The sequence below is a fragment of the Ammodytes marinus genome, assembly GCF_949987685.1.
Source record: "Ammodytes marinus genome assembly, chromosome: 5".
NCBI classification, from domain to species: domain Eukaryota; kingdom Metazoa; phylum Chordata; class Actinopteri; order Uranoscopiformes; family Ammodytidae; genus Ammodytes; species Ammodytes marinus.
Window position 1 is genome coordinate 21,579,556 of NC_137234.1, and position 15,066 is coordinate 21,594,621.

At 42.7% G+C, this 15,066-nt stretch overlaps 1 protein-coding gene across 2 annotated transcripts in view; it reads left to right on the forward strand.

The window, feature by feature from the left end:
• Positions 1–13,502, forward strand: part of znf469 (zinc finger protein 469) — a 93,079-nt gene extending 79,577 nt beyond the window's left edge. For both annotated transcript variants that reach the window (XM_080027785.1, XM_080027784.1), the window contains one exon: positions 465–13,502. In XM_080027785.1, the coding sequence (XP_079883911.1) occupies positions 651–12,389 (11,739 nt within the window). In that variant the 5' untranslated portion in view covers positions 465–650 and the 3' untranslated portion in view covers positions 12,390–13,502. The remainder of the gene's footprint in view (positions 1–464) is intronic.
• The last annotated feature ends 1,564 nt before the right edge of the window (positions 13,503–15,066 follow it).

A 15,066-nucleotide genomic window follows, 5' to 3' on the forward strand; every position in this document is an offset into this window, starting at 1 on the left:
AAAGTATTATAGTATCAGTACTTTCTCCAAGACAAAGTATGCGTTTGGCAGTATCTTGGAATTCCCTATTGATAAAACTGGTACTCTGTTCAATGACTGCACCACTGTGAAATGCTGCAATAGTGCTCTCTGCTGGCAAAAAGTGGGAACATTTAATTGTACTTGAATTCACACACATATACACACACACACACACACACACACAATACGTGTATTCTGATTCGTATTTTTATACTCGTAACTTTTAATAACGTTATTTGTTTATTGTATAAATTCCTCACATCTATTTTCCATACAAAGGCCTGAAGTAAGAATGATGTTATTTGCTCATTTTATGAATGGTGGAATGAATGCTTCACTTAGTATTGCCAGATTATATTTTAATTTGTGTTATTATTATTTGTATTAATTTGTAAACAGTAAAAGCTTATCAACTGACCCTCTCTCTTCTATTTTCTTGCCAGGTCTGCTTACTCTGATGCCTGAGCAGCGGTTCACCATGAAAATGAAGAGATGAGCCTGCGACGAGCAGCCCTGTCCCTGCAGTTCCTGCCACTTTACGTTTGCTGATTCACTACCCAGAAGAGGATGCCCCTGTCTCCCAGATAGCACTTCTGAGGACAAGGCCTTCACAGCACTCATTGTGCACCATGGCAGGAGAGACTCAGCGAATGCATGCTGTCAAAAAGCTGGACGCTGGGTTCAAACTGCAGGATGAGGGGATGCCGATGGAACAGAAGAGTGACAAAACAACAAAGGATTCTTCTGAGCACTTTCCAAGCACAGTCACTGAGGCAAGAGCCAGCAGCACAGGGGCCAAAGTTGAAAAACTAGAGAAGCAAAGGGACTGTCCTCAGCAGCGTGAAGCTGTCATACGGCCACAGCAGACAGGGAAGATTGACTTCAGGTCACTGCAGAACCAATCAAAGTTTGCCACTGACAGGAGTTGGTCGAGTTGTAAAGGCAGCCCCCAGTCCCCGAGCGGAAAGGGCCGCAACCGGGAGAAGGGAAAGCGGTCAGGAAAGACTGAGAGGGGCAACCCGCATCAGCTGTACAGACTAAGCATTACGAACCCACGCTCCAACCCCACCATTGGCATTGCCTACCCACAGCAGAAAATCTCGCCACCCAAGAAGTTAGAGACCAGTCGTGGCCCAGTCTCGGGCAGCTACAGATTCCACGTTTCTAGTATACCAGAGAGAGAGGCTGAACTACAGCAAGAGGAGCTCAGCTATAGCCACTGCTTCCAGGAGGCTTCCTCTAACATTACCTCCCAAAGCTATACCTCACAGGCACTGGGTTCCTCGAGTGGAACGTCCTCCCACCCACATCCACCCCTGTCACAGCAGCAGCAGCAGCCTGCCTCAATGGAGAACAACAGTGCACAGCCCGGCAGCCAGCTGATCCTGGCTGAATTTCAGCTTGGTGGTTCTAATACATGGCAGTCTCCTGAAAGGACTTTTAATGGTGCTAACTATGGGGTTTCATCCCAGAAATCCACAGACACAAATAAGACAAGTGCCTTTGTGTCTGGTCCATTTCAATATGGATATAATTTTCTAGAGGAATCAGCGTCTGACTCTTTTCCCCGTGAACAGAACCCCCAATCGCAAGACGTTACAGACTCCTCACTGGGCTCTGTTAATGTGACCCACAACTCTTTTTCCTTTGCACCTGGAGAAGGGCATAATATTGCTCAGAACAACACTCAGTTCAGTAATGAACAGCAGCCAGAGGATAGGAGCTCTTACCATCAACCACCACAGTCACAGTTTATACAAGGGGTGGCATCCTCGTTCCAGTGTCCTAGGAATTTAAGTGAGGACTCAGCCAGCAGTGACAGCTCTGGCTCCAGCTCACATCAGTCAGAGCACGGGAAGACCTCTCTGCCTGAAAGCACAGACACAATTGGACGGGCAGACAGTATGGATGCAGCCATCTCCTCAGGGAGTAATAGGAACTGTCACCCAAAAGACACAGCTGCCAACCAAAGAACACTTATTCAAGGAAGTGTACACCACGCAAGAAATATTTCACAAGGTCCTGGCTCCCAAATGCACTTTCCCAGCAAAACATTTAACAAACCTCCAGCCAGTAACATTCACACAGGCTCAATAAATATCAATAATAAGGTTCTCAATAGGTTACCACACTCATGGGAGGGGCCTGATAAGACATATTCATCAGCTGACCAAAACACAATTCAGTATACTGATATGAATGACAAGTTTCCGTTTCAGAACCAGCCTGCATTTGACCAAAGGCCCAATTCATCTAAAAATAGCAGAATGCCCTGGCAGCAGATACGGCCAACCACTGCCTTGCCAAACCAAAACAGGCTTGAGTTATCAAGGCAAATAAGCAATCAAAAAATGGCTTACATGGTTTCTCCCTCTGACTGGCAAGATGATAGTAAATCGCATAAACATAGCTCCCTGAAAAACTCATTTCTGAACAGCAGAAATAGTGATGCTTTTTCAAACAAAAGACAGGATACTGGAAAACAAGGCAGTAATACTATCTCAAATTTTAAAGAGATGAGCCATGCACAAGTATGTGAATCTAAAAACAAGGCAGTATATTTTGGACTCAACCAGTCTCTTCCAGCTGCACCATCAAGAAACTATACTTATCCTCCATTACAGGTCCCACCTATGGGACTTATGATGGTGTCACCTTATGAGTCTCCTTTGCCCTCACCAGTCCATAACCCTGCATCAAGTAGTACCTGCTCTTCCCTCTCACCGGCATCCACCAGTCCTGTTGACAACAGTTCAGAGGACAGTCAAATGTCAAAATCAGGAACCTCTCACCCATTTTATCACCATACCCAAGGCAAAACGCAGTTACCCTCAGATCACCTGAGCTCTCACCCTCACCAGTTTCATTCTAATGCTCCGCGGAACCTTCCTTATGTGCCTGACAGAGCCAAAGACGACATGATGAGCTACATGCAAAACAGCACACATCCAAAGACAACTATGGATGGAAACAAAGGTTACATGGACAGTTTTGGGGTGGAGCATCACCAGCCTCCACCGCCATACTCTGCACATCAGCTAGCGACCTCATTGGCCACAGCAAATCTTGACCAGTTAGATGTGCTTCTGACATGCAAGCAGTGTGATCAGAATTTCAACAACCTGGCTTCATTTCTAGGCCACAAGCAATACTGTGCTCAGCATACCTTTGCACAAAATGACCTCAAAGAAATAGCAAAGATGGAGGATAGCAGAAAGTTTCTTGAAGAACCAGCAAAAGTTGTGTCATCTGGTTCGAACATTTCAATGTCGAGGTGCCCATCTGACCTTCATCTATCTCTGTTGGGCCTCAACAAAAATGGAGAACTGATATCTGACAGTGAAACCAAAGGAGACAATAAGGATGATCCAATGAAACTCAACTTGTTTTCGGGCCCTGTCCCTCTCCCTGACCTGGAAATGGAGGATGCAAAATTAGACAGCCTAATTACAGAAGCCTTGAATGGACTGGGATATCAATCAGACAACGCAGAGATAGACAGTAGCTTTATTGACGCATTTGCTGATGATGACCTCACCACTGTTAAAGCCACATCAAACAAACAATGTCTAAAAACCAAAGAATCTCTTGTCTTTGAGAGCAAAATTAAACAAACAGCAGACATTGACAGGTCTTTCACACAGGGAAAATATTTTCACAACACAGATGTTAAGAGCCCTGAGACGAATAAGCAGTACACAGAAAGCAAACTTGAGACAATATCTCTGAAACAAGACAAGAAAATTAACATAAAAAAAGAAGTTTCTCATAAAAATTCAAGAATTGCCCCGAGGGAGAAAACAAGGGAACAAGACAGCAAAGTCAAAGAGTTAAGAGAACTATGCAAGAATGAGGACACAAGTACACAAAGGTTTCTCTTATCCAGCAGGTTTTCTGAGCATTGTGGTGTTAAAAGCTCTCAGGCCAGCTCTGCACTTCAGGGGTCAACATCCTCAAAGGTCTCCACATCGCCAACCTCAAGAGCTGCACTAAAGGAGAGCAAAAGGAAAAGCACAGGAGGAGGCACCTGGAGCAAAGAACTTATTCACAAAATAGTTCAGCAGAAGAATAAACTTAATAAGCTTCATGTTAAAGGTACCAAAAACCTTCAGTTTTCCTTAGTGATGGAGAGATTGACTCCCACTGTACAGAATCCTGCATTTGGAGAGTACGACTATGTCTCTGACTCAGATGATGAATGTGAGCCTGTGAAAATAGCAAGCCAAGGCCGGTTGAATCAAAGTAGTCGGTGTAAATACACATACACTAAAGAGTGCAAATGGCGAGCAAGGACTGAGAGGGACCAGGCGGCATGGAGACATGAGTCAAAGGAGTGTTTTGAGGTGAAAAAAAGCGAGGAGGTCTCACTCTCGCCTGAGAAACATGGCTCCCACCAGAGACTCAGGAGGAGGGGTAGCAGGTCATCCACAAGCAGTGAACTCAGCACATCTGTAAGCGTTTCAAGCGATTCTATCAACAGCCCCAAAAGCACTGACCGCACAGACTCAGACTGTGAGAAGAAGATGGACATTAAAAAGAAAGAGTCTCCAGAGCTGAAAACCTACGAAAGGTCCTCCCCACAGAAGTTATGTAAAGAGTCCAGCGCGCTGGCGCTGACATTCACAAAATCTGTCAGGAAGTATCATGCTGACAAAGCCATTTTTTCTGTTAACAAAGAGAGTACAGAGGACCTGAAAAAATGTCATTCAAATCCAGAAGTTTCTGATCAAGATCTATTCTCTCAAAAAGCAAAAGACTTTGAAAAAAGTAACAGCTCTCCTACGAAATCAAGAGATCCACTGGTGTTCCACATAAAAGAAAGTGGCACAGCAGTCAGTTTAGATAGAAACACCTTACAGAGAACAGACAACCTGTGCTCCAAAGAAGCACAAACACAGTGTAACAGCCCAGATAACAAGCCACTACAGTTTGATGTATACTCTTCCTCCATCAACAAAGAAACTGAACTCAATATTGTCAATAACACAAAGAGCAAAAACAGAGAGGGGCCCCAAGCCACACCGCCAGAGCTCTCAGAGAGTACCACACTTACAAAACAGAGTGATAGTGTCTGCATGGTGAAAGAGGTTTCTACTTTAGTCAATGACCTAGACACACACAAGCCTGCATCTCTTTGCACCTCTTTGATGGATGAGGTATGTCTATCTCCAACTGAAAGCCACGGCCAGTTGATACAAAAAGATCCGCTCCACCTCATGCCCTACCCCCTGGATCAAGAACAGGGACTAATGAAATCCCCACTATCATTTGACACCTCTTCAATGTTTGAAGACCTCACAGAATTTAACAACGGCCTTTACTCAGATATGCCGATTCATAAAGAGAGTTTCCATTCAATGGAGAATACTGCTGATAAAAAGGAAGTATATGTGTCGTCCTTCTCTCCCTTTTTGGAACAAAGAGACTGGAACCTCATAGTTAGCCCTGTGCTACCTGATGAGATATCTCATTACAAAAGCAACTCTGAGAAATCACATGAAAAGAAACTGGATTACAATCACGTTCCTTTGTCTCTGCCAGACAAAATAATTGACTATGGAGCAAATCTCAACAGCTGTGCATCAGAAGATGAGCTTGAGATAAAAAGGATTGTGAATGAGCTTGAAAACCAGCTGCAGACGACTAGACTGGAAAGTCCACCCTTACAAGCTCAGGATATCCCCAAGCAGCTGCAAATGAGCAAATTTTCACCATTGCGTCTCAGTGATGAGTCAGGGAGTGAAGGTGCCAATCTGGATATGAGGTGCCCGGTGCAAACTATAGAGGTACCAGTGACCAGTTTGCCCCCAGAGCCTTTCACTGAGCCATGGACCAGTCCATTCCAGTTTGAGCTAATGGGTGGACACCACAGTCCCCACACTCCAATTCACAATGAACGAGGGGCCCTCGAACATTTTACTGAAAAAGAAGATGATGCACATAATTTGATCACCACAGCCTCACATATTGCACACACACAGCTCAACCAGGAGCAGAAAGCAGAGGAGAAAGAGGATGAAAAAGAGACCCCTGTAGAAACAAAGGAAGAGATGTTAGAACAGGAGAGATATACAGAAAACCTTATGAAAAGCCTGGAAGTGATTTCTGACTCTATATTCAAAAAAGAACCCATTATATCAGAACACACAGAGCCGGATGTCACCTCTATCACAAGTCAACAGCATCAAGAAATTGAATGTCGGGTAACTGATACTGTTGAGAAAGAAGATCAACGTGAAAAGGAAGCAATTACTGGGACGGAGAATATATTATCACCTCCAAATATCAATGAGCGGAAGGATGATATTAGATTCATTCTGGATGAGTCACAGTTATCTCTCTCTAACAGCACTGACCCCACCGTGGATAGAAACCAGCCAATTTCACCGCAGCCAAGTGAGCCCACGGAAAACAATGACAGCAAAGCTGAGGCTCAAGTCACATCTGAGCAGGATATTGCTGAGAAAAGTCATTTGATTGAGTCCGCTTACTGCTCAAGTGTGATGACAGAAGACCCGCATTTGGTTAAGGAGTCCAGCGGAAACAGTAATGCAGCTGGCAATTTGAATCACTTATTTAAAAACAGTAGTGACGGTGCAGAAAATGTGACCATAGCCAGCTATGAGGAAGCAGAGGCAGGGAAGGTAATTGCTGATCAATCTGCCAGCCATTTATCACCAGCTCTGCATGGATCCGGGCTAGACATCGGTGATAAAATTCTGAATGCGATTGAAACAGCACTCGAAGAACAATCCACTGATAAACATGATAATCCTAACAACAATAGTTTATCAAATGCTGGTGAATTGAAAGTGGAGGGCTCAGACAGTGTTATAGCTGTTGAAACTGAAGGGCAGGATCATTTCATTGAACTCTCCTCTGAAAACCGCAGCCCTGCTAAGACTTACAGTGCAAGTCCAACAACAAATATGTCAGTGATCGCCACAGACAAGCCCTGTAGTCCGATACTCGTGGAAAACAACACAGAGAGTACAAATCAGTGCTCCCCCTTCCGAGACAGCTTGTCCATAGAGGGACAAAGTAATCAGTTGATTCTGTCACATGCTGATGGCATCATTGACATTGATTCCTGCAAAGTTACTCCATTGAATGATTCATTAAAACCTGAGACGGGTCTTGCCTTTGAGACCATTCGAAAGGAGGAAGAGATTTTAAATGTTCAGGACATCAAAGAAGATCTTCCTATTGATTTCATGGCAAGTCACCAAAACTCACCGATCAGAGACGAGGGAGACGAACACCAATCTCTTTCACTAAACACTGTGCTACCAACCAGTCCTCTTTTGTCAACCTCTCATCAAACACCCATGCATACGTTGGAGGAGGGTTCATGGCAGTCACAAAGCAGTTCTAATATGTCTGTTAACCAAGACTCAATTGAAGAGATTAAATCCCCCATTAAGAAGGAAGACAGCAAAGAGGTCAAAGAGGCTTGTGAGGAAGAACTGAACACAACAGCTGAGATGGCATATACTTTGATAAGCCCACCTCCCCTGGATCTGGGAATCATTGTGTGTACAAGCTCAACACACAATCCAAGCTCTGACAACCCTATTCCCTCGCCACTTCAGATGACATGCCCAGTAGAACCACCATCAGATGATCTTGAAAAGAGAGATCCAATAAAGGATTTCAAGCTCAGCCCTCTTAACTACAACAGCATCTCAGATGATCCTCCACAGCTGAATCAATATGACTACATACCAATTTCACCAGCCAGCAAACCTGAAGAGGATATAGACCTCAAGCAGAATCCCGGCGATGACTGTGAACCCTGTGAACTGAGTGTTAACCCTGCACTGATTTTTAACAAAACTGAAACAGACAAAGACACAGAGGTATCACAGAACTCTGACCCTGCAGCCTCATCAGATGAAGCACTGCCCCTCCATCAGAGTATGAAGTTCACGTGTTTTTCATTGGATCTCCCTCATGAAATACAAAGCAAAGATTCCTCAGCTGGTAACGTAAAGACAGATTTGGAGGATTGCCATGATTCAGTTGGACCTGTTGAGATTTTGAATATTATTGCTGACCCGCCAGGAAAGGTTGAATCAGAGAATTTTGATTCTCATAAGGCTTGTCCTGAGGACAGTACACTTTTCAGAAAAGGGATTTCAGAGGGTTCACACACTGAACTCGCGACCTGTGAAAATGAACAACTGCCAGACCAATCAGAGAAGCAACCAACAATAGAGACTGACCAGTGTTCAACAACGCACCAAGTACAAACAGAGATTGCACAAAAAAAGACACAAAACAACACTGAACAGGGGAAAGTGCTCTGTGAAATATGCCTCATGAGTTTCAGGACTCTGCCGGGGTTAAAGAGACATAAGGCCATGAAACATTTGGTCAGAAATAAAAAACACATTGGCTTGAAGAGCACAACATCAAGCCATCAGGGGACTGCGGCTTATGAAGCATCACAAACTACAGAGAAAAAACATGAAGATGATTCACAGAACAGTTACTCAACAGAAATACACAGGCTGCCCGAGACAAGTAGCACTTTCATATCTAAAGCAACAGCGATTGGGTCAATCCTGGAGGAGATGGCATCTGAGACAAGTGCAGTTACAGTGGATGAACTAGGCAAACAAAACTCTCTGCTGCCAACAAAAGAGAAGAAGAACAACAAAGCTAGAAAGAGCAAAAACAGTGAGGTAAACATAAAGCCAGACCCTTTCTCTGATGAACTTCTGAATATATTAAAAACAGACATACTGCAAGCTATAACACCTGAATTAAAAAGCAGTGGGCTCGCCACCAGCTCTGGCTTTAACAAAACTGCACAATCTCCAATAAAAGAGACAAATGTACTTGAATGTAATGAAACTGTACAGCTCAATCCAATCACTGATTTGGAAGAAATGAAAGAAACCAAAGAGACAGAGATGGCAAATAGGGAAGTATGTACAGATAATATTGTGGAAAGTGCTGTACCTGTAGACAATGGTGTAAACAGAGAAAGTGAAGAGTCCAGAAAGACTGTGGAAGAGATTTGTGAACAGAAAGGATCAGAAGAGAGCCTAGCCCAAGAGATTCTAAGAAAAGTGGCAGTTGAGGTAAAGTGTGAGAAAAACCACAGCCCTTCAGACGAGGTACATCCTCTCTCCCCTCTCAGTCCGGACTTAAGCCCTGGTCTGAAGGCCTTACTTGATGATGACACCACATTTTCCCAGCTGTTCCCCAGAGATGAGGACGTAAAAAGGAAAAAGTGCCCGAGGGTGTACAGCAAAAGAAACAAAAGACAGAAGCTATCGCCTGATTCTACTTCGACTCAGAAATACCCTCCTACAGAAACCTTCATGCTAAATAATGATCAGTGCATGGAAAACCAAACAGATCCCACATTCACCGAAAGTCAGACTACCAACTGTGAATATGATGCGATATATATTGAGGATTCCACCATGTTGAACATGTGTCACAACAGCACATTAAATGCAGATCACAAGCCATCGTCAGATGTTAAACAAAACGATCAGCAGGAAATTCATGAAAATATTCAACAGCTCGGCAACAGCCTCTTGAATCCAGTTGAGAGCACCATTGATAAATCCTCAGTTGAATGGGTTGGCTCCAGTGACTTTGATGCAGGCTCAACGGTGACCTCGGACCCCAGCACCTGTAGAGCAGAATTGCCAACTGCACCCTGCCCTCTGCCCCTGCCCTCTGTCCCCTACACGGTGGAGCCATGTGTCACAAAAACTGTCCAAACCTTCCAAAGCATTGACATCCAAAATGTCAACACCACGTTTCAACTGCCCGAGATTCAGTTCTTTGACTCTAATAAAGATATCTCAGTGGATCCTCCTATTGCATCCATTGACGTGGAGAACAGAGAGGATGAAAAGTCAAAGAAAGTAACTGAGCGGCGAGGCAGGAAACGGCATGATGGCGGAATGAAAGTCAAGGACAAGCAGTACAAGTGCAAAGTGTGCTTCACTTGGTTCCTCACCCTAGGTGAACTGAACTTTCACAAACTCTCCCACAACCCCTCTCCACCCCCAACTTGCTACATGTGTGTCCAACGGAAGTTCAGCTCCAGGGAGCAACTGAGAGACCATCTGAGGGAGAAACATGCCAAGAACAAGACAGGCATCTGGACCTGTGGAATGTGCTTGAAGGAGATATCAGACGTGTGGATGTACAATGAACATTTACGAGAGCATGCCACTCAGTTTGCCCGGAGGGGTCAGACTCAAGGCTCCATGTTAGGCATTCCAGGCAGCGTCATGCAAGAGACAGCCGTTAAGAAATTTATCACCTCAATCATGCAGCACCGCCCCAGCAAAACAAACAGGGAGTCCACCAAAGCCACTAAAGATCAGGAAAAAGCGGTGTCTGCAGACAACACTGATGGAGAGAGGAAGACCTCTGGGGGGACTGAGCCAAAAGTTTGCAAAACTAAAAGCAGCAGTGAAAAAATCGGGAAGCAGAGCACATTAACCCCACTGGAGGTCCACCATAAAACAGAGACACATAAAAGTGTGGAGATGCATCCCAACTGCAAAGACCCCTCAAGAGACTGCCACCACTGTGGGAAACAATTCCCAAAACCATTCAAACTCCAGAGGCATTTAGTGGTTCACAATTTGGAAAAGATTTTCCTGTGTCACAAATGTCCTGTCACTTATCAGGACGCCCAGGAGCTTAAAGGCCATCTGAAGAGAGAACATGAGGAAGTGGACGAGCTGGATTCAAAACACACCACCCTCTACACCTGTGAGCTCTGTGCTGATGTCATGCATGTGATTAAAAAATCCTTTATCTGCAGCACATGCAACTACACTTTCTCCAAGAAGGAACAGTTTGATCGTCACATGGAAAAGCACCTGTCAGGGGGGAACAAAATCTTCAAATTCCGAGGAGTTCTCAGACCTGTCAAATCATCTGCGTCCGAAGAAGATAAATGTGAATCGCCCCCAAGTAAGAAGAGGAGAACTCTCTCTGACAGTCTGCAGGAAAATAACTCAGACAGCGTCAGCTCGCCGCGCTTGAATCAAAACCCTGAAAGCAAGTCTTCAAAACCCTCTGTGTCCACAGCAGACGACTCCACACAGACTATAACAAAGGAATACCACAGTGACACAAACAGTATGAATGTGAAGACTGAGGCCATTGCAGAGGACTACTCTGAACTACTTGTGGAGCTGGAGAAATGTATTCACGTAGACTCTTCAGAGTCTGCTACACCAAAGGAAGAGGAAATTGATCCAACCACCTCACCATTGCTTGATAAAGAGGGTAGTGGAAAATCAACTTCTGAACCATGCGACGTAAAAGAGGAGAATGAGTCAGTCATCATTAGAGCAGAGACAACTTCTATGTCACCATCAAAAGAGATAAGTTGTGAGGGAGAGATGCTTTTTGAAGCCAAGGGAAGTTCTGCTGAAGGTGAGACTGAAGATAACACCGATTCACTTCCACCTACTGAGGACTCTTTAGACAGTCTGATAGAAAATCAAAAAAGTTCAACTACGCATGTGTCAGCAAAGCATGAATTATCTGCCGATGTGATGGACCAACAGAGGGATGTGGAGCCGTGGCATCACACGTCCAAAGACTCCAGTAATGACAGCAAGCAGCTGACTTCATCCCAAGGTGCTGAGCAGGAAAGTAGCAGTCAGACGAAAAACAAAGTTGCACCAGCCAAAGCGACTGACAACACTAAAAACAGCACTACTACTAGCAGCACTAAGTCTACAGAATCCACACCTGTCCTTCAATCCAAGGTTTCCCTCAACGCCTCAGTCTCAAATGAGGACAAAGAATCTGTGAGACCACAGAAGAAGAGGAAAGACATGAAATCTCCCAACAGCCTTCAAAGGGTTTCCTCTCCAGCCACACAAGAGAACTTTGGTGTTGACCTTAGGGCCAAAAAGAAATTTCGCCCCAGCAAGTGTGCAAATCCCTCTCTGCAAAGAAAATCAGATGGACCAAACGACTACCTTGTGCTGTCCTCAGTGCGAGACGACGTTGTTAGCAATAAAATAGTTTCAAAGTGCAAGACTTCAAATTTGAGTTTACAGTCAAAAAGAAGCTTGCTTGAAAGCTGCACACAAAAGAAAGCTGAGCTTGTGACTCCTCTGAATGGGGATTATAAAGCCAAAAAGGGACCTGTGGGGCGGCCTTTGCATTCTCCTATTTCTAAAGTGTCTTCAGTTCCCATGAACAATTCTTTGAACAAATCTAGACCAAAGATTGGAGTAAGATCAATGGAGGGCCATTCCTACCGGACAGCAGAGTCCCAGAACCACCTCCTAAGCCAACTTTTTGGACAAAAACTCACAAGCTTTAAGATTCCTTTAAGGAAGGACACATCTGAATCTATTAACTGAGTAGGGCATGATGGATCTGTGAATAAAGGACTGTAAATTTCACATTTATAAATGTTTAAGACAATTCGTTATGGTGAATGAGATTGCACAGCTATTTTCTGTGAAATGCTATCTTTAAATACTTATTTAGTCACTTTATGTCTTCTTTGTACATGTGTTTTTATTAAACAAATGTGAGGACGAATGGCAGATATGAAATATAGATATGGGTCAAAGATGAATATGCTAGATGGGGAAACTGTTTTTATTTGTTGGATACTATCTGATTCAGAGATTATATTTCATTCACTTACGTAAAGCAAAGGAGAAAAAAAAGAATACTTGAAAATACAGTAGAATATTTTCTTCTAAGAAATGCATGTTAATTTTGCATTCATTACATGATCTTATTGGTTTAAGTCTTTTTGCAAAAGGACCAAAGGACATCGTACCTTAGCTGGGCCTATTGTCTGTGCACCTTTTATACATGCTCCCTACATATAAATGTTGTATTATTTTTAACTTTACTGTACTGCATTGACATTCATTATATTAGCCTTTTGTATAAACATTACCTGGTGCTACATTGTGTTTAATTGTAATGTGAATGCCAATGTTTTCGGAAGGGAACATAAGATCTGTAGCAGTTACAGTATTTTCATCCAACTGTTTTTACTGGTTATCTGTACTTTATCGACGATATGTGCAAACCATCCAAGTACCTTATATGTAGGCCGATAGAATATTAGGAAAGCTTCCATTGTATAAAACTCAGGTGCATACAAGGACATCACAGTCCCAAGACCTGTATTCGGAGTTCTTCCCATGCACTGATAATACCACACACACATCACAAACTCAATCATGTGTGTCTGTATCTCCAACTGTTTATTAATTAATAGTATTTACTAAGACAACAAAGGTGCTTTATCTTGTTTATACTGTATGTATCTTACATTGTACAATATTGTAGGTAGTTTATTGTTCGGTGTAATGCTTCATGTCAAAGTTTTATTTTAATAATGTGCAAAAGAATCGGAGTGAGAAGAAAGGGAAATGCTGTGCCTCTTTCAAGTTGTAAAGTGTTTCACTAAGTGCCTCTTTTATTGTTGGTTATTAAAGATCTGAATTGGTATATCCTTGCTCTTTGCTTCCTGTGTCCATGACTTGTATTGCAAATGTTCCAACTTCCATCCCCGCGGACTGCAGCTGTCACCAGATGCATCACACACTGGAAGCAGTAGAGGCTGCTTGTGCCTGGAGGCAAAAACAGGTGCACACACAACAAAGTCTGACTTAATTTATTTATCTTCAGAGCGTCATTTCAGTTAGCACACCCATCATATTAAAGCATGAGCATAAATGTAGCATTACTACAGGGAAACATTTCAAGGGAATACTGTGACATGTATCCAACCATATGTTGCCTCAATGAGCACTCTAGAGGCAGTGGGGAGCTCTCGCATTTGTCATGCTTCTGTCATGTTGCTCTCTCACCACGTGTAAAATGGCTTCTATTCCTACACGAACATTTTACATCATCACATAGGAATAAAAAGCCATAGTACAAATAGTGGCATACATGTAGATACACATGGGGAGGAATGTTCTCACATCATCCACTGAATTACGATGGAGACCTTAGAAAAATGGCTGTAACAAAAGAGGGGAGAATGATAGAAGGGGAAGAGAGTAAAGGTACACAGGAAAGAAAGAAACAATTATTTTATTTGCCATCCTTTAAAGCTTAAGTATTCAGCAATTGTGTGTTATAATTATAACGTAATTACTGTGAGGCTTCAAAATGCATTAGTACTATAACTACGTTCATGCATTCTTGCATGTCACAACAAGGTTATCATTGTATCCATTTTATGAAAATTTAACGACCTTTAATCCATGTTTTGGTTCTGACACTTCAGAGGAAGTGTGGAGGAAACAGAACCACAGTGTTGTTGCTGTAATAACTTCTCAATGTAATTTAGTGGGGATTAGTTTGGTAGCACCCACATAAACTATATTTTTAGACTCACTGACGACAACAGAAAATACAACAAGCATAACTCTCATACATTTTCGACCTGAATCCCTGTTTACTTCTCTATTTGACTCCACTCGCTGTATTAAAGTTTCTTTGGTAGGAAGTTATTCAAATGTATTGGTTTGCTAGCTGATTGTTTAATATTGTCCTTTGTTACAATACAGTAAAACGCATCTATAAAGATTTAATTTAGGCATTTTGCCAAACTAATAGCTTTCTCCATCCATTATAATTTGTACAAGAATTGACAATGTTCAGAAAATGTTTTGGTCTTATAAACAAGTTGGATAAAGCACTTAGAAGCATTTGTCTTCCTTAATTATGTAAATTTTTATTAAATTTAGATTATATATATATATATATATTAAACATTTGAGATATTGTAAACATTGTTTCATGATCTGCTCCACCACTTGATTAAAACATCTATTACATGCAGATGCTTAATATTCACCTTACACAAATCGCTGAGACTTTATACATAATGAACAACATTAGCAGGGCTTACTGATCTACCCAGAATTCTGTCTTTTTCTCTATTATCCAAAGAATTTTCAAACAACCTCAATGCTGACAGACAGTGATTAGTCATTTTGGTGGGATGATTATTGGTCATTTATCAGAGTTATACTAGTTTGTGTTTTTTCTAAATCATAG